General features: G+C 40.4%; 1 protein-coding gene across 1 annotated transcript; it reads left to right on the forward strand.

Moving 5' to 3' along the window:
- The first annotated feature begins 556 nt into the window (after positions 1-556).
- Positions 557-19,003, forward strand: CCN6 (cellular communication network factor 6). The gene is made up of 5 exons (XM_037065071.1): positions 557-1,056; positions 8,335-8,629; positions 11,461-11,703; positions 17,336-17,529; positions 18,537-19,003. The coding sequence occupies exons 1-5, from the start codon at positions 1,009-1,011 to the stop codon at positions 18,816-18,818; spliced, it is 1,062 nt and encodes a 353-aa protein (XP_036920966.1). The 5' UTR covers positions 557-1,008; the 3' UTR covers positions 18,819-19,003.
- The last annotated feature ends 95 nt before the right edge of the window (positions 19,004-19,098 follow it).

Raw genomic sequence — 19,098 nt, forward strand, 5'->3', positions numbered from 1 at the left:
TCACAGATCTGTATCAAGATATATCAACGCAGACCAAGGCTGATGAAGTGGGACAAGCAAAGGTCACACACGGCCAGACACGGGAGAAGATGGGGTGGCCACACATGCCTGGGACATGAGAATTAGAAGGAGAAGGGATACAAATCTGTAATACATTCTTTTAAATCTTAATTTTGTTATATGGATGATTGTCATGTGCATAACTGCTTTAGCTCAGCCCTCCAAAAGTGGGGTTAACTTCACTCTCATCTGTCATGAGACTGTGGCCACAGAAAGGGGCTTCTCTTAGGCCAGGTACTGTGGGCACCCCCCAACCTCACCCCCCACCATGCACCTGTTCCATCTACATTTTTCCCAACCGCTACCCCCCTGGTTTGAGAAATGAGCTGTGACAGGGGTTAAGTCCGGGGCACTGGGGCGGGGGTGGGGGTGGGCAGAGGGAGAATCAGCAGCTGGAGGAGTCAGGGCAGGCCTTTGGAAACCTGTTGCTGATGTGACGGAGAAGCGGAGCTGGTGTGCATGGAGTGCTATAGGCTGAGCTAGGCTAGCACCCTGTGCTTGAGAGCCAAGCAGGAAAATAAGGCAGCACAGGGCGTGCCTGGGGCAGGGCACACCAGACCCCAGAGGCAGCCAGTAAGGAGGGTGGGTGCATCTAACCTCACCCTTTGCCCAGAGGCAGACTCTGATCTTTAGGAACAGGTAGCATCTGTACTCAAACACAAGTCTGCGCTTGAACTGCCCCTCTTCATTCCCTGGGGGATGGTGCTCACACCCTCCTGACACGCTCCACGATAGGTAAATATGAGAAGAGTCCTGTGAAAGTAAACAAGGTATTAAAACAAGTCCGAGAAAGCTGAAGCTGAGTCTGAGAATATGAGCACAAACTCAGTGGCCAGGGAGGTGGAGGCGTGTTGAGTTCTTCTGCTGAGGAGACAGAGGGGAGCTTTGTGTGGCCGGCGGGAGGGTGCCGGCCTCCTATCTCTGGTTGTGCTGCGTGGTCCTGGGAACATGCAGGGGCTCCTCCTCGCCACCTTTCTCCTCGCTGCTCCGTCACAGGTAAGTTTTCTCTTCTTATTCCTTCCCTTTAGGAGACTACAGTAGTTCTTTTTTTTTTTTTTTTAGATCAAAAACAGGAATGAAGAAGATGGGGGAAGAGGAGGAGGTAAATTCCTTGTGGAACTACTTCATGAGAAATAGGGAGCCATTTTCCTCTCCAAATAAAGTTCCGTTTCAGTTTATTAGCTTCAGGAAAGAAGTGGAAAACATTTTTCCCTTTCAGGTAATGCCACTTAATCCGACTTTCGATATGTTTGAACAGCTCCAAAACTTTAGTAATGTATATATTTTTCCTGGAGTGTAACACCGTGCATGCAGTTGGGAGGCAGCAACCCTGCCCAGCGTGGTGAACAGGACTTCTTAATCTGGGCTCCAGGCTGGGGCTCAACTTTCCACAGTCGTGGACAAAATGTGCACAGAGCCACTGGAGAAAGTAATTTTGACCACTTTCTTCAGTTAAACCTGTTCCTGTCGGAAAGGAGACCTTTGGAACAGACGTTTATATTTTGAAAACATTCTATGATTTTGTCTTTTCCCAACCCATGGGTTTCTTACTTTTCATAGGAGGAAATAAATCAGTTCACGGAGAGTTTGAAATATTCCAAGCAACAGATGGAAGGAAATTTTAATTTCGTATGATTGATTCATTGCCTTAGTATTTCTAAATAAGGAGACTAAAATAGGGTGAATTGCTTGTGGGTTTATTTACATTGGTGGAGGTTATTGGTTGCATAGAGGACAGAGCTTTTGAAACCTGGTGATTTAGCAGACGTAGCCGTGTCTGTGAGTTAACACCTGACTGGGGTGGTCAGTAGTAGATGCACCTTAGGAAAGAGGGGGTTGGAAGTTGTCATATTATGTAGGGAGAACTGCCCTACTTCTGCCCTGACTCCTCCAGCTGCTGGTTCTCCTTACTATTCATTTAAGATCTTTAAAAGCCTCACAACAAGAACCGCACTGGTACAGTTTATTCAGCGGCACTGTTACGCAGAGGGGCACGTTTCCCCAGAGGAGGTACGGGGGGCTGCCCAACTTCACCCCGCCATTCTCCAGGAAAGCCTGGCCATTACTGTGGCTTGAGAGCTACAGCATAGAGACCTGAGCCCAAAACAAAAACTAAAGCAGTAAGAATGTGTTATAGATAAAGCAACAGGAATTGCTATTTTACTTAATTTTGCCATTATAAATTTTTGAAAGCTCTGATAATACCTACTATTCATTGAACATCTCTTATGTGCCAACCACTGTGCTAGGCACTTCAGTTGTCACCTTAATCCTCAAAATAACCTTGTATGGTGGTTATTTTTTACAGAGGAAAACTGAGGCTCGAAGATCAAATAAGTGACAGAAAATGGTCTAAGATGACAGAGCTATACTGAAGCTCAGCTTTGTTGTCCGTACTCTCATTTTCTTATTTTATTTTTTTTAATTTATCTTTAGAAGGGAAGGAGAAAGAAAGAGAAAGATCATTGTATGGTTGCCTCTCATGCAATCCCTGCTGGGAACTGGCCTGCAACCCAGGCATGTGCCCTGACTGGGAATCGAACCGCGATCCTGTGGTTTGCAGGCCTGCGCTCAATCCACTGAGCTACACCGGCCAGGGCTGGTACTCTCATTTCCAATTGCGCTGTTCTGATGACTCTTGTTTTGAGATTTCAACTTGGAAAACTATCAATGCCTAAACAAAGTAAAAACATAGACAATTCTTTATATTTATTTACATTTGTTTCATTTCCAGGACTCTATTTTTTCCTCTGTATTTCTGAATTACTATCTATTGTAATTTCCCTCAGACTGAAGATATTCCTTTAAGTATTTGTTGTGAGGTAGACATGTTAGCAAAGATTTCTCTCAGTTTTTGTTTATCTGGAAATGTCTTTGATTTTATCTTCATTTTTGAAAGATAGTTTCACCGAGGATAGAATTCCAGAGTGACAGTTTTTTTTTTTTTCTCCAGCATTTTTTCTGGGTGTTTTGTTCTCCTCCTCCTTTTTTTAAAGATAATTTGTATAGCAGTTTTAAGGTAGCAGCAAATTTGAGAGGAGGGTACAGAGATTTCACGAACACCCCCTGCCTTCACACAGGCACAGCCTCCCCCGCTGTCAACACTCCCCGCCAGAGTGGTACATTTGTTCCAGCTGATGGACCTACGTTGACACATCATTACCCGAAGTCCAGAGTTTATTTAGGGTTCACTTTTGGTGGTGTGCATTCTGTGGGGTTGGACAAATGTATAATGACATGCATGCCATGTTGTTATACAGTATAGACAGAGTGTTTTCACTGCCCCTCAAAGCCTCTGTGCTCCACCTATTCACCCCTTCCCTCAATTTCTGGCAACCACTGATTTTTTTACTTTCTCTGTAGTTTAGCCATTTCTAGAATGTCATTGAATGGAATCATACAGTATGTAGAATTTTCAGATTGCCTTCTTTCACTTAGCAATATGCGTGTTTTTTTTTCATGGCTTGATAGCTCATTTCTTTTTTATCACTGAATAACATTTCCTTGTCTGGATGTACCACAGTGTATCCTACTAAAGAAGACCTTTCTCATCTTCTTTTGGTGAGAAGCCAGATCTCATTCTTAGTATTGTTCTCTTGTATATGATGCTTTCCTTTTCTCAGGCTGCTTTGAAGATTTTTCTCTTTATCCTTCGTTTTCAATAGTGTTACCTTGTGACCTCAGAGATTATGTAAAACTGCCTCTAGGCTGGAAAGATAAACAGGTAGCCCCAGGTGGGAAGTTTTGGGAGTGGGCATTTCATTGGAGCAATATGAAGAAAGCCATGCAGGAGAGAACCAACCCATGAGTCTAGGGAACTGGAAGGCAGAGGAGGAGAGTGCATTGAAAGCTAAGGCTAGAGAGACAGGTGTGCTTTAGATACCATTCTCAGAAGTTCGGGCTATATACTGTAGACAGTGGGGGAGCCCTGATGGGCTGTAGGAAGAGGAATAATAAAATCAGATTTTTTTAAAAGAGCTCCCTCTAGCAGCAATGTGGCAGGTTTGTCTGAGAAGTCATTCTTAGGGGAGGAAGACCAGTTAGGAACTTACTGCAGTTGTACTTAGTTGCAGTGAACATGAGGGGAGAGTGACTGGTTCTAAGGATATGAGGACAATAAGCAGGATTAGTCATTTGAATGGATGTGGGAGGTGAGGAAGAGGAAGATGACCTGGACGACTTCTAGTTTTCTAACTCTAAACCTGGGAGAAGCTGTCTGGGGGGTGAGGGAAGGGATGATGAGTTTCAGACACGAGTTTTTCCTATAGGGCATTCTGGTGGAGATGTCCGGTAAGCAGTCAGCTCTATGGGTCTGGACCTCAGTGAAGAAGTCCTGGATGGAAATTTAGTTCTGAAGCTTGTATAAGGTGGGAATTGAAGGAAAGGATTAGATAATGAAACTGGAAAAGTTCATGCTTGGGCTGCCTGTCACTACCAGAACCAGTAATTAGAGACAAGGATTGAGTCTTTATGAGTGCTTTACTCAGATGCTGGTGATCTGAGAAGATGGTGGGTCGTATACACTTAAAAACTGTCTTAACATCTCATCTCAAGCATGCCTTCTTATAAGGAGAAGAAGAGGTAGGTAAGGCCTTTGGAAAAAAAAGTTAATTTGATAAGAGTTTCAGTCTAGCAGCAATTTTCCTAGTACTTCTTTATCTGTTGATTAACAGTTCTTCATCTGAGTCACTGATTGTCCCCTCCCTGGAATGCAGTGGTTCAGATACCATCTCCAGGGGCAAAATTCCTTGTTGATTCCTGAAATCATATGGTAATGCACTCCAGTTTCTACAATAATAGCTTGTCACATGCTTTAGTCACTTAAGCTTATCAACTATGACTGAGGCTAAAATCTTTAACTTTTGAGTTTCCTTATCAATAAGATTGCCAAGAGACAGTGCAGGTGAGAAAAGCAATACATTAAGGTCATGAAACACCAATATGTCTACATCTCCTGCAAAGGAGATTAGGAACATATGCTTAGAGGTAGAGGTAGTACTGGAAGGGCCTGGTATCATGAAAACCAAGAACAGGGAAAAGAAAACACAGTGGAGAAGGGAGTAGAAATAGTGAGGCTAGAAACAGTGAGTGTCTACTTATTAATTTTGCACAGGCTCAGCCAGGGTTACTAGGGACTCTTTGCCAGGTTCCATGACTTCCCGGCTAGGCTCATGCTCATGGAATCTCTAAGTCCTCCCCTTACCCCACCTAAGGCATTTGACTCTTTACTCCTCTCCTCTTGGATTAGGACATAAACATCTTTGAGGGAACCATTACTGTGCTTATCACATGGGGATACTAAGTACTCCACACTGTTGTTGTGAAGGTTCAATGATATATACATGTAAGACACTTAGCACATAGGCAGTCCCATGTTCATTCTTTCATTCAAAAAATACTTACTACAGACAAGACAGACATAAGGCAAAGAGCTTGCCCCAAGAAGCTCAAATTCTTGATGTGCAGCTCAGAAAATAAACAGGTAAAATATATAGGGAACAAAGTAGGTAGTAAGAAGGTCGCTGGAGAACGAGCTGGGGTAGGGGGCTATTTTATGAAGGGTGGTCAAGAAGAGCTTCACTGATAAATGTGAACACTGACCTGAAGGAAGTGAAAGAGTGAGCTGCAAAGACACCTGGGGGAAGAACATACTCGCAGAATTTGGAGAACAAGGAGGCCAGTGTGGCCGAAGCGAAGCCAGCAAGGGGGTGAGTGGTAATGGGCAGAGTGGGACAGGGAGTGAGGACAAGATGTTGCAGGGCCTGGGAGGGTAGTGAGTTGTTTATGTTGAAATGGGAAGCCACAAGCAAGGAGTGACATGAATTCAGGTATGATGGGCATGTACGAAGATGAACATGTCATGTATACAATTTGATGATTTGGGGGATAAGTACATACTTGTGAACCCTCACCACCATCAAGGCCATAAACTTATCCATCACCTCTCAAACTCTCCTCCTGCTCCCTTTATTATTAATTTTGTGTGTGTGGTGAGAACATTTATTATAAGATCTCTCTTAGCACACTTTAGGCATACAATACAGTATTGATAGCTACAAGTGCCATGCTGTGCAGACCTTCAGAACTTACTTATCTTGCATAAGTAAAACGTCCTACCCTCTGAGCGTCACCTCCCCGTTTCCTCCACTCCCCAGGTGCAGGCGACCACTTCTCTGCCCTCCACTTCCGAGTGTGACTATTTTAGATTCCACATGTGGGGTTATACAGTATTTTCTTTCTGCGTATGCCTTCTTTTACTCTAGATAATGTCTTTTAGGTCCATCCATGATGTTGCAAATGGCAGGATTTCCTTCTTTTTTAAAATAGAAGGGAATACTGCATTGTATGTGTATACTATATTTTCTTTATCTACTCATACATGAATGGACATTTAGTTTGTTTCCATGTCTTGGTTATTGTGAATAATGCTGCAGTGAATGAAATGGGAGAACAGAGTACGAGGAAGGACCCCAAACTATCTTTTGGAGGGCTGGCCCCTTATAGTACAAGCTTCCCTCACTAGGTGAGTGTTCTAGGAACCCATCTGTATCAGTGCACCAGCTGGCATTGTTGTGAGAGGCTGCATTTGGCTTTAATGAATTTTTTTTTGAAGACTCAGTGTGTTTGTCCATTTCATGATGGGTGATTTACGGGTGCACCTGCTCATACCACACTGTGTGTTCAGCAGTTTTTGAGCAAAAGCAGCACAAGCCCCATGCTGAACCCTTCCCATTCACCCAACCTTTCCCCAAGCAACATTTTTTGTTCCTCCAGATGAAAAAATTCCTCAAAGGGAAATATCTTGCCAATGTGGAAGAGGTGAAACAAAAACATACTAAAAGGTGTCAAAACTGATGAGTTCAAAAACTTTTGAGTAGAGGAAAAAATATCTTGATAGCATCAAATAGAGAGTACTTTGAAAGTGACCAAAGTTAAAACGTGTAAGAATAAATACACAATTTTTAATAAATGAATTGTTTTTGGGGGTCCCTCCTAGTACAGGTATCTCTTTGAGATCCTGATTTCAATTCCTTTGAATACCTGAAGTGAAAGTGCTGGCCCATACGGTAATTTTATTTATTTTTTTGAGGAACCTCCATATTGTTTTCCATAATGGCTGTACCAGTTTATATTCCCACCAACAGTACACCAGGGTTTTCTTTTCCCTACATACCAATGCTTACCTCTTGTTTAGTAATAGTCATTCTAACAGGTGTGAGGTGGTATCTCAGTGTGGTTTGGATTTGCATTTCCCCAATGATTAGTGATGTTGAGAATCTTTTCATGGATTGATGGCCATTTGCAGGTTTTCTTTGTATAAATGTCTATTTAAATCTTTGCCCATTTTTTAATTGGTTTGTTTATTTATTTATCTATCTATTTATTTATTTGCCATTGAGTTGTATGAGTTCCTGATAGATTTGGGGTGTTAATCCCTTATTACATATATAGTTTACATACATTTTTCTCCCGTTATGTAGGTTGTCCTTTATTTCCTTTGTTGTGTAGGGCTTTTTCGTTTGATATAATGCCACTAACTTATTTTTGCCTTTAAAAAATAAAAGGACCTTTCTTCTGGGTAGAAACTGTAGAGGACAAAAGGGGAAGCAAGGAGAACCTTTAGGAGACAACTGGCATCACCTAAGTGAAAGCGAACGGTGGCTTGGATCACGGTGGGGGCCGGGGGGCTGCTAAGAAACCATGAGAGTGGGTGTATTTTGAAGATACAGCCAACAGGATATACTGACGGGATGGGGAATAAAACGTGAGAGGAATCAAGAATGACCAGACTCCAAGGTATTTTGGAAAAATGAAACTGGCATTTGCTCAAATAGGGATGTGTATGGAAGAGTATGTTGGAAGGGAAAATTATCTTTGGTATACTTATCAGATATCTAAGTGGGGATCTGATAAGTAGGCAGTTTGAGTCTCAGTCCGAAACAAGTCTGGGTGGGAAATATGAGATGTAGTGAGGGAAGATATTTAGGTCTTAACCACGGGGGCTCCAGTGTTTAGAGATGAAGAGGAGGAGAAGAAATCAGCAAAGGAGACTGAGAAGGAGCAGTCCTCGGGAAAAGGAGGAGTGAGAAAGTCGTGTTGGGAGTTGAGGGAAGAAAAGTTTAAGGTGAGAGTGACTATCAAATATTGATACATATTATTGTTATATTTACCATACTCTATTCTGCCAATCTGGGGAAAACCTTCTTTTTCTATAAAACCTGGGAAATTAGGTTGAGGAATCATTTCTAACATTACCTTTATTATCATCTGAAGTTCTGTTGCAGGGCACAGGGCACTGGGCCATTAGACGTGATACCCGAAGGAAGGCCTGGAGTAGCATCAGAAGTGCATCATCGTAAACAGTTTTGTCAGTGGCCCTGTAAATGCCCTCCGAAGCCCAGTTGCCCTCCTGGAGTGAGCTTGGTGAGGGACGGCTGTGGATGCTGTAAAATCTGTGCCAGGCAACCAGGGGACATCTGCAATGAAGCTGACCTCTGCGACCCACACAAAGGGCTGTACTGTGACTACTCAGCAGACAGGCCTAGGTATGAGACCGGAGTGTGTGCATGTAAGTGTCTTCTTCTGGACCTGCTAGAAAAGGTTGAGTGTGGATAGGATATTTTTTCTGCAACTGTTCATTTGGAATAATCAGCTTAGTCTGGCTGACTATAAGGTGGCTTTAGTTTTCACGCACCAACAGGACTGGCTTTGTCATGTTAGACACCATGCGAAATTAACAGATGTTTACACATGTTCAGAAACCTGTTGTTTTAATTGCATTGAAGTGATCTTGCAGTTCTTCTCACATAATTGCTTTTAATGATTAAAATATGAGGAATTACATAAATAGAGTCTAATTTCTTAAAATGCCACAAAAACGACAGCTATTGTTAATATTGTCAAAAGCAATCTATAAATTCAACCTTTTCTGTAAATAAAAAGCAATCTTGCTTAAAATATAAGAATGTATATTTGGTTTTCAGACATACTGTTTTAATCTCAGTCTTCCCCACTAATCATCAAGCTACCATACTTTTTACTGAAGCAGATTTGTAAAAGAGAAGGTAAGAGCACCCCAAATCCCGCCCTGACCTCCGCTTTATGGGCTTTAGCTCTGGAACCTGATTGAGACCATGTAAACTTACAACATCTTGATAATAATTCAGGATGCTGATTTAGGATGAAGAAATAAATTTCTAAGGGAAGAGAAAGAGTCAAGTTAGCTGGGCAGTTTAGTCACTCTGCAGAAAAGTCCAAGCGGAATGGCAAAGGACTCTCCGAAGTTTGCTTGCGAGCATGGAATTTGAGCACATTGGGAGTTGGGCTACGGGTGCAGAGCTGTTTGGGCAGGACAGCCTGCTGCCCGTCAGCACTGTGTCGCATCAGCTAAGATGTGGGCTCTGTCTGCTGGGTGACCTGGGTCACGGTACGTTGTTTAACGTCTCTGTGCCTAGTTACACCATACGTACTTCCTATTTCATCAAGTTTCTAGGAGGATTAAGTGAGAATGATGGTACAAACCCTAAGCAAAATATCTGGTATGCAGTCGGCTCTCAAAAATGTTAGTTGCTATGCATGGAAATTCAACAGGAAGACATGATCGGTCAGACTCTGGCATTTGGGACCGCCTTTTCTTCTGAATAGGGCTGGGGAGGTTATTTCATAACCTCATGATCCACAGCTGAGGATTCGAACACGGGGGCGCTGGTTGGGGGAGACACAGACCCTGCCCTCACAAAATTTATTGTATCAGACAGATCTTTTCACAAATAATTTCACATACTCTGATGGAGTATTTTAACACAGCACAACCATGAGGTTGTGGGTGGGGATAACCTATAACTGAGTTCAAAAACTATAGCTCGGGGCACATCCTGGCTCTCATCTGATTTTATACATAAGGTTTTGTTGGAACACAGCCATACCCCTTCAGTTACATGTAGTCTGTGGCTGCTTTACAATGGCAGAATTTAGTAGTGGTGACAGAGACTGGGTGGTCTGTAAAGACTAAGATATTTACTATTTGGCCCTTTACAGAAATTTGCTGATCAATGATATAGACAAATGGTGTTAAACTTTTTGGTCTGAGGACACCCCTTCCTTTTTTTTTTTTTTTTTTTTAGAAATTAATAAAGACCCAAAGAGCTTTTGTTTAAATGAGCTATCTCTATTGGTATTTAATAAATTGGAAATTTTAAAATACTGTATTTTTTGGACTCTAAAATGTACTTCCCCTCCCCCCCCCAAATTCAGGAGGAATAATGGTTGTTAATGCTGCTGTTGAGTTCTGTTTACATTTATTGGTGAAATATTATGTTACTTATGTTATTAAGCATTTTACCACATTTTTTGCTTCAAAGTTTTTTTCCCTATTTTCCTCCTCTAAAACCTAGGTGTGTTTATGGTTTGAAAAATACATTTTTTGCTAATTCGTTTAATAAGTAACAAAAACACTGCAGATTAATAGGAATGTTATATAATTTATGAAAACATTTATTTTCTGAAACAAAGAAAAATTTAGTGAGAAGACTGGAATTGTTTTACATTTTTACAAATCTAATGCCTAACTTTACAAAACATAGCTAGATTCTCACATCTGCTTCTGCTTTTGCTCCACTGCTGGAGGATGTTTTGGTTGAAATACCTACAGGGGAATCCAGCTTCACACGGATACATTATTGGAAAAGGAAGGAATATTCTAACAGACGTTTCAGATGATTGTGAATATATTTTTGATATTACATTAAAATTTGAAAAGTGGTAATTTCTTAAAAATTAGCTACATTATGGAATCTAAAACCACATCAATTAACCACATCAATGTCAAACTCTGTGATATTAAAGTACATTGGTCTATCTAAGATCTACTTGGAATGGGTGTTTAACACGTGCATAATTTTGTACTATGCATTGGTTATTTGGAAAATATCAGTTTGGAGCAATGGGTTATGTAGAAATTCCAAATGATATATGTAGTTATATAATATTTTTAAAAAATCACATTAACTAATCCTAATTTTGTCAGAAAATTCTATATATTGAGTAGCTATAAAATTCCCAGAGGTAGATACAAGTTTCCCAAAATTCTAATTTTTGCTTGAAAGCTTGAGCTCTATCACTGGCAATAAATACTGTCAGTTGTTTTCCTTGAAGGTGCAACTTCACTTTGTTGATATTCAAGATGTTTGCCGAATACCCCAGTCTGCATAACCATGGTTTATCTGTCAGTCATTTCTTCGGGTGAAATTCCCACTAAAAAAGTGGTTAGTTTGGCTGACAACTCAAAGAACAGCACAGGTGCCTTTGTAAAGGAGAAAGCTATTTCCTCAATGGCTTACAGTGGGCAGTCTAGACTATGAGTTATGGCTTCTTGGTGATCTTGCTTTATTCTCTTTTCAGACCTGGTGGCTGTGGGATGTGAGTTCAACAGGATACGTTACCATAATGGCCAAGTGTTTCAGCCCAATCCCCTGTTCAGCTGCCTCTGTGTGAGCGGGACCATTGGATGCACACCTCTGTTCATACCAAAGCTGACTGATAGTCACTGCTCGGGGGCTAAAGGTGGAAAGAAGTCTGGTAAAAAAAACTGTGGTCTGGGCCCATTACAACAGCAGCTCTCAGCAACCTACAAAACAATGCCAGGTACTCATAAGCAGAACTGTTTCTCAAAGCATGACTTCTTTGTGGTTTTACTTCATGTCCCTTTTATGTACCATAGGTACTCAGTAAGTACTAACTGACTGGTGATCGGTGTAGTATTTAGCCTGAGTGTGCTGTCTTACTCAGGCTCTGCTTTAGGTAGGTGTGTTCTAAGTACCTGAAGAGAAAACTATGTACTGTTTGAGTTTTTCACTAAAATATTCCAGGTTTTATTCACTTTTAATTATATATTGATTATACTATTAGTTGTCCTGATTTTTCCCCCTTTGCTCCCCTCCACTTAGCACCTCCTATTCCCTCAGGCAATCTCCACACCATTGTTCATGTCCATGAGTTATCTGTAGGTTCACTGGCTACTCCATTTCCTATACTGTACTTTACATCTCCATGGCTATTCAATAACTACCTATTTGTACTTCTTAATCCCTTCACCTCTTCACCCATTAATGTAAACCCCCTTCCATCTGGCAACCATCAAAACCCTCTGTATCTATGGTTGTCTCTGTTCTTGTTTCCTTAGTTTGTTTTTTAGATTCAATTGTTGATACGTATGTATTTCTTGCCATTTTATTGTTTATAGTTTTGATCTTCTTTTTCTTAAATTAGTCCCTTTAACATTTCATATAATAATGGTTTGGTTTTTTCTTGTCTGGGAAGCTCTTTATCTGCTTTCAATTCTAAATATCTTTGCTGGGTAGAGCAATCTTGACTGTAGGTCCTCACTTTTCATGACTTTGAATATGTCTTGTTAATCCCTTCTAGCCTGCAAAGTTTCTTGTGAGAAATCAGCTGATAGTCTTATGGGAACTCCCCTGTAGGTAACTAACTTCTTCTTCTTGCTGCTTTTAAGATTCTCTCTTTATCTTTAACCTTTGGCATTCTAATTATGATGTGCCTTGGAGTAGGCCTCTTTGTATCCATCTTCTTTGGGACTCTCTGTGTTTCCTGGACTTTTGCATGTCTATTTTCTTCACTAAATTGGGGAAGTTTTCTTTCATTATCTTTTCAAATAGAGTTCCAATTTCTTGCTCTTTCTCTTCTCCTTCTGGTACCCCTATGATGTGAATGTTGGAATACTTGAAATTATCCCAGAGGCTTTTTACATTATCCTTTTTAGGGGTCCTTTTTTCTTCTTGTTATTCTGATTGGTTTTTTGCTTCCTTATTTTCCAAATCATTGATCTGATTCTCAGCTTTATCTACTCTATTGTTGTTTTCTTGTAAATTGTTATTTCAATTAGTGTGTCCTTCATTTCTGACTGGATCTTTTTTATGCCACTGAGGTTTTGAACTCTGCATCTGCAAGACTGCTTATCTCTATTTTGTTGAGTTCTTTTTCCAGAATTTTGATCTGTTCTTTTATTTGGGCCATGTTTCTTTGTCTTCTCATTTTGGCAGCCTCATGTGTTTGTTTCTGTGTATTAGGTAGAGTTGCTATGACTCTGTGTCTTGGTAGAGTGGCCTAATCTAGTTGATGTCCTATAGGGTCCAGTGGTACAGCCTCCCCTATCACCCAAGCTGGGTAATCAAGGTGTGCCCCCTCCTTTTGTAGTTGAGCCTTGGTTGCTGTTGGTAGGTCAATGAAAAGGATTTATCCAGGCCAGTCAGCTGCAAAGACCAGCTGTGACTACTGACGACCAACCTTTGCTGTCTGTGGAGGATCAGCTGTATAGGGGCAGGGTGGTGGTGCTCCACCAAGGCCTGTGGCTATCCATTGGGTGTGCAGGCCCTGGGGTTTCCTGGGTGGTGCAGGCCAAGGTCAGCCTCTACCCTTGTTTTTCCCAGAGACATACTGCATGAGCTATAAAGCAATCTGAGATGGCTGCTACTTGTGCTGGGCTTGGAGATTCCAAGGTAAAGCCCATCTATGCTGGCTGTTGCTAGTGCCGGGCCTGGGGTCACTTACCAAGAGATACGGAGGCTAGGGGCTCACTGAGGCTGGCTGTTGCTTGTTTGAAAGGATTTAGGAAGTTGTGAAACATAAGCCTAGGCTAGCCATTTATATGGAAAAGTCACAGTTAACAGATTGGGTGAGCCAATAAGTGGGTGGCACAGAGTCTCAGGGGATCTCTAGGGCTGGGCAGACAGTGTGAGCCAGGCTGATGGATTCTCAGATATGGCACCCACCTGCTGGCTCTGTGGTTCTGTGGGAGGGGTGCTCAGAAAAGGGCTCCCTTGGGCCTCTGACCACCTTTGTTTGGGAGAATGCTGTCCCCCAGCTCCTGCCTCAGTGTCAGATATTTCACAGTTTCTCCCTGTCTGCCACTGGTGCCTTTCAAGCTGTGACCCTGGTGCTACCACTGAGAGGGAGTGAGTTTCAGTAAGTCTGTGTATGGATTCTTTAAGAGGAACTACTTGGGATTCCAGAAGTTTCTTCCATTGACTCAATCCCCACTGGTTTTTGTACCCAGAAGTTATGGGGACTTATCTTCCAGGCACTGGAACCCTGAGCTGGGGGTTGTGGTGTAGGGCTGAGACTCCTCACTCCTGAGATATCCCTCCCAAATTTTTATCCACATGTGGATGCCCCCATCCAGCGTGTTATGCATCTGTGCCCCTCCTACCAATCTGGATGAATGTGGTTTCTTTAATTCTGTACTTGTCAGTTTCCCATTCAACTAGACTTCTGACAGTTCTGAGTGATGGTTGTTCTGTATTTTAGTTGTGGTTGTGTGAGGAGGCAAGCTGTGTTTGCCTGTGCTGCCATCTTAACTAGAAGTCCTAAAATATTCCCATTTTTAAAAGCTGTACTAGGTCAGGAAAACTCTTATTCTGCTTATTCCCACTCATCCTCTTCTCAGGAAAACTGACCAAATGTTGTTCACAGGTACCCTGGAAAAACTTTCATTTATATTGTTATTTTTGGGGCAAGAAATGTGAACCATCCAGTTCTAAAAATTTTCAAAGCCAGTTTTTCTATATGATAAAAACCAAAATGGAAGGCTATTGATTAGAAATATTTGAGAACATGTTTTAAATTTATAAATATCATATCTAAAAGTAGAAAACTGATATAAAATTATCCTTTAATTACCAACCTCCTTCTCTCTGAATAAACACACACATAGGCCTTCTTAAGTAGGTTCCCCAGGTATGTGTGTATGGGGAACATGGAACGAGAGTCTTTATCTCTCATCTTGAATGGCTGGCCATTTAGTGTCAGTACATTCATAACCTGTGCCTTCTGGCCTGCTCTGAGCTAGCATCTTACCCCAGTGCCAGGGTATTTTGGAGACAGGAGTTTTAAAAATGCCATCACATGAAACACAGATGTTGGAGGACTTAAAAAGTACAAAACTGATGCCTGGTTATTATTCACATTCATTTTCATCCAGAAATCAGTGCCTTTTAAAAAAAATTTAGAGCTTACTGAATGAGAGCTGCCTAGGAAATACCCAATATTTATGCTAAAAGCACCAGAGTTCATGTATTATGTAGATAATTAATAAAAGCAACTTTAATCAGAGAAATGAATTTTAGAAATTTAATAACAATAGGCAAACATCCTCAGAGATTTCAATTATGCCAGTTAATTTGAAAAAAGATTAATAGGCTGAGGTGAATTTGCATATACCGCCCAGTTATTCAGAGAACAGCATGACATGACCGCTGCTCGAACACTTCTGAAACTATAAGCCTACCTACTCTTGCTTTCAGAGTGTACAAGAACAGTTGTTTTTCTGCATTGGACCTGAGTGACTCAACATACGTTCTCAGACCCTCTTTGGTGAGAGAGACTACCTTAGAGTAGCAGTTTGCCACAAGTAAAGACCTTTGGATACAGTTCGAGCTGGTCTGATTTGCAGAGTGAGAGCAGTTTCAGTGGATTCACTTGGAACCTGGTTGGAGGTGTTATTCTTAGTGGTTAGTGCTTCGATACAAAAAAAGAAACTACAACAAATTACAAAACCCGAGAAAAATCTCTCTGGCTATTGAGAGCTGGGCCTCGGTGTGTTTCTCAGGAAGTGCATGTTCGGGCTAGCATCTCTCTTCTGCTTACCTGTAAAGCTGTATTGATGGGCCCAAACAGGAGTTTGGCTTTTAAAGTTAAGCACAGTGACAAATACACACTTTAAGATGTATTTGTGGTAGTAATTTATATGCATAGTTGATTCCAGGTGGTTTATGGTTAGAATCTGGCTTTTGCCTGGTCAGTGTGAAGCATGCAATGTCATGATGCCCCATGCTTTTCTTACGGCTCACCAAACACTAAACTTCTACTTTAAGAATCTCTTCTAGTTTTCTTGCTTTTTAATGAATGTTCAGCAAATTCCTGAACTGCAGCTCCTGGCTTAACTTTAAGTAGGGTTATCGGTGATACAATAATTGAACTTACCTTTATTTATTGCAGATGCGCGCCAGGCTTTTAATCTGCTTCCTGCATTGAGGTCTTTAAACTGTTGCCTGCCTTCCAGGTATCTTCATGTTTCTGCTTCCTCTCCCTGAGTTCTATGTGCAGTTGCAAGATCCTATTGTAATAATACTGAAAATGGTATCAAAGGATCATTTTATTTTGAAACAGCACATGCTTCAAAGTGACTGATATTTCCTATCACAAAGGCATTTTTGGGCGTCTTTTTCAAGCTTTAAATTGACATTTTGATGTAATATAGCCAGAATTTTAGTGTTCAATTACAAACTCACATCACAACCTTATTCCCAAAGCATCCATTTTAGGAAATACTTTGAGATAATAAAGCAATATATAGTTTGCTTAAAATCAACCAAAGGCCAGATTTATTCATGAGCAGAATAAGAAGCTCCCAATGGATTTACAAGATAGAAGAGTATTATACCCTCTTTATATTTTCTTGATATTTTCATTATTTACCCCCTTGAGCCCCTTTGTTTCTCCTAAGGAGCAGGCAGTGGAGGGGGTTCCATCTATCTAATCACACACCTACCCATCCATAATCCATCAATCTATTTATTCTCCAAGTGTCCCTCTAAGTGATTTGAAATGGTTAGCCAATGGAAATACCACAAGCCTGGGATTACAGGGAATGTTAAGCTGAATGAATAAAAGATTACACATTTGCCATGTCTTAACATATGAGTATTTAGATTATTAGGTGTAACATTTTATTAAAGGCCAGATTAAAACAAGCAGAGGAAAAATAACTGGTTTCACTGGTAGTTTAATTCTTAAATATAACTTTTGTTTTAGATTTTAATACATCATGAAATTTAAGATTTAAACCACATCAATCTAATCGACATCTTAAATTCCCTAGTCCTACTAATGTATATTTTAATGTCTGTTGTAAATATCAAGCATGAGGCAAGAACCAGAGAAGAGGCAGCTATCCATCATAACCTAAGGTTTAGCACTCAGACGGTGGGCTAAGCAGAAAGAAGCAAATGGGTGTATCTGCTCAGTTTTTCCAAGGTAAAAAGTTTATTCCTCCTGAGAAAATGGACTGTGACACATCATTGAAAAGTAATTTGGGGCATGGGAGAATGATGAATTAGATCATGAGCTTATTTGATTCTGAGTTACATTATATAAAAATACAGATTTGGATCTATTAACTATTAGCTTAAAATGATTTAAAGATGATCTGTCTACATGAGTATATATATGTATACACATGTACGTTTCCCCTTTATTTTAGCTTATAGGAATCTCCCACTTATCTGGAAAAGAAAATGTCTTGTGCAAGCAACAGAGTGGACCCCTTGCTCCAGAACATGTGGGATGGGAATTTCTAATAGGGTAACCAATGAGAATAACAACTGTCAGATGAGAAAAGAGAGAAGACTGTGTTACATTCAGCCTTGTGACAATAATATATTAAAGACAGTAAAGGTAAAGTTTAGATTTAACTTCACTATAAGTCAATATTAAGAGATTACTGAAAAGTGTGCGTGCATGTGTTTTGGGGGGATGGATGGTGTTTGGTTCCATTCATCACCATATTATAAAATCACCATATTATAACTCTTAAAGTCAAACTATCTCGGAGGAAAGCAGATGTTACTCTAACTGCACTTTGTGGGGAGAATTTCACCAACCAGGGACATAATGTTAACCTGTTAGATACTCTAACAGCTTAAAAGTGGGGGTCAGGAGCAGTCAGAATGCTGCACCGTGTATGTTGTTTTTTAAGAGTAGGTCCTTTTTAGAGTCTAACTTTCTTTCCTATGTGAATTTTATGCAGTGAAATCAAAGCAATGGATAAAAGATTTTGGTTGTTATGTAATTATAAAAATAAACATTATGGACAGGAGAGAACTTCTGATCTTAGTTATACATCACCAACTTGGAGAGGGAACTCTACCACTTCCAAAATGCCCTGTGCTTGGTAAATGAGCTGAGACCACGGTGAAATATTCTGTGGTACAACTGGAGTTGGTCCTACTTCTAGAGCTGTGCAGGATGACTGTCCCAAGTAACTTTCAGAAATGCTACAAAATTTAAATAACCTTCTCATCCCTAGGTTATTCCCTATTAGAAGTTAACAACTTGATTTAAAGGGATTAAGGTATTTATTCACCTATTCAATCAATAAAAAATGTCTGGGCTGTGTGAGGGAATTTGCTGATTCGTAGGTAAATACATTTAATAAGACCTGGCTCTTGATATTTTCATTTATTCTGGAGCTAGGTGGAAGGTAGCAAAAATCATTGGGGAGTGGGTCCTGTAACATGGTGGAAGAATAAGGAGGACAGACAGACTTCTGGTGAGAGAGGATTTTAAAGGCAGAAAACAATGTGCTGGAAATAATTTATATCTGTGTGTTTGTTATAAAATGTTCTATTTAGTATCACTATTATAATAAAATTTAAAGACATTACTGTCATGTATCTTTTTAGATCCCCAAAGGAAAAACATGCCAACCTACTTTCCAACTCTTGAAAGCTGAAAAATTAGTCTTCTCTGGATGCTCAAGCACTCAAAGTTACAAGCCCACTTTCTGTGGAATGTGTCTGGATAAGAGATGCTGTGTTCCCAATAAGTCCAAAATGATCACCATCCAATTTGATTGCCCCAATGAAGGGTCGTTTAAATGGAAGATGCTGTGGATCACATCTTGCGTATGTCAAAGAAACTGCAGAGATCCAGGAGATGTATTTTCTGAGCTCAAGATTCTATAAAGTTAAGCACATGGGGGAAAACTCAAGGTTACTCAATCCTGTCATTACATCAAAAAGTTAAAATGGTTTTAAAAAAATGGTGAAAGTTCCTTAATGGTTTAAAATAGTAAGAATGCCTAACTACTGACAGATGACTATATTTAAGGCATTAGGAGCTTTTAAAAAGGGTTTCCTACATAAATATATAAAATTTGAAAAAAAATTAAACTTTTACTTTAAAATGTATTTTATAATTATATAATACACAGATCCTTTGTTCCACCTACATTTACCATATACA

This window comes from Sturnira hondurensis, unplaced genomic scaffold (assembly GCF_014824575.4).
Source record: "Sturnira hondurensis isolate 20B ecotype Veracruz unplaced genomic scaffold, ASM1482457v3 Scaffold0015596, whole genome shotgun sequence".
Lineage (NCBI taxonomy): Eukaryota > Metazoa > Chordata > Mammalia > Chiroptera > Phyllostomidae > Sturnira > Sturnira hondurensis.

What these genes read in the sequence shown, in the direction of transcription:
- CCN6 (XM_037065071.1), top strand. Translation starts at nt 1,009, where the DNA reads ATGCAGGGGCTCCTCCTCGCCACCTTTCTCCTCGCTGCTCCGTCACAG. An exon ending in TCCTCGCTGCTCCGTCACAG is followed by an intron (nt 1,057 to 8,334) that starts GTAAGTTTTCTC and finishes TATCATCTGAAG; the next exon opens with TTCTGTTGCAGGGCACAGGG. An exon ending in TGAGACCGGAGTGTGTGCAT is followed by an intron (nt 8,630 to 11,460) that starts GTAAGTGTCTTC and finishes TTCTCTTTTCAG; the next exon opens with ACCTGGTGGCTGTGGGATGT.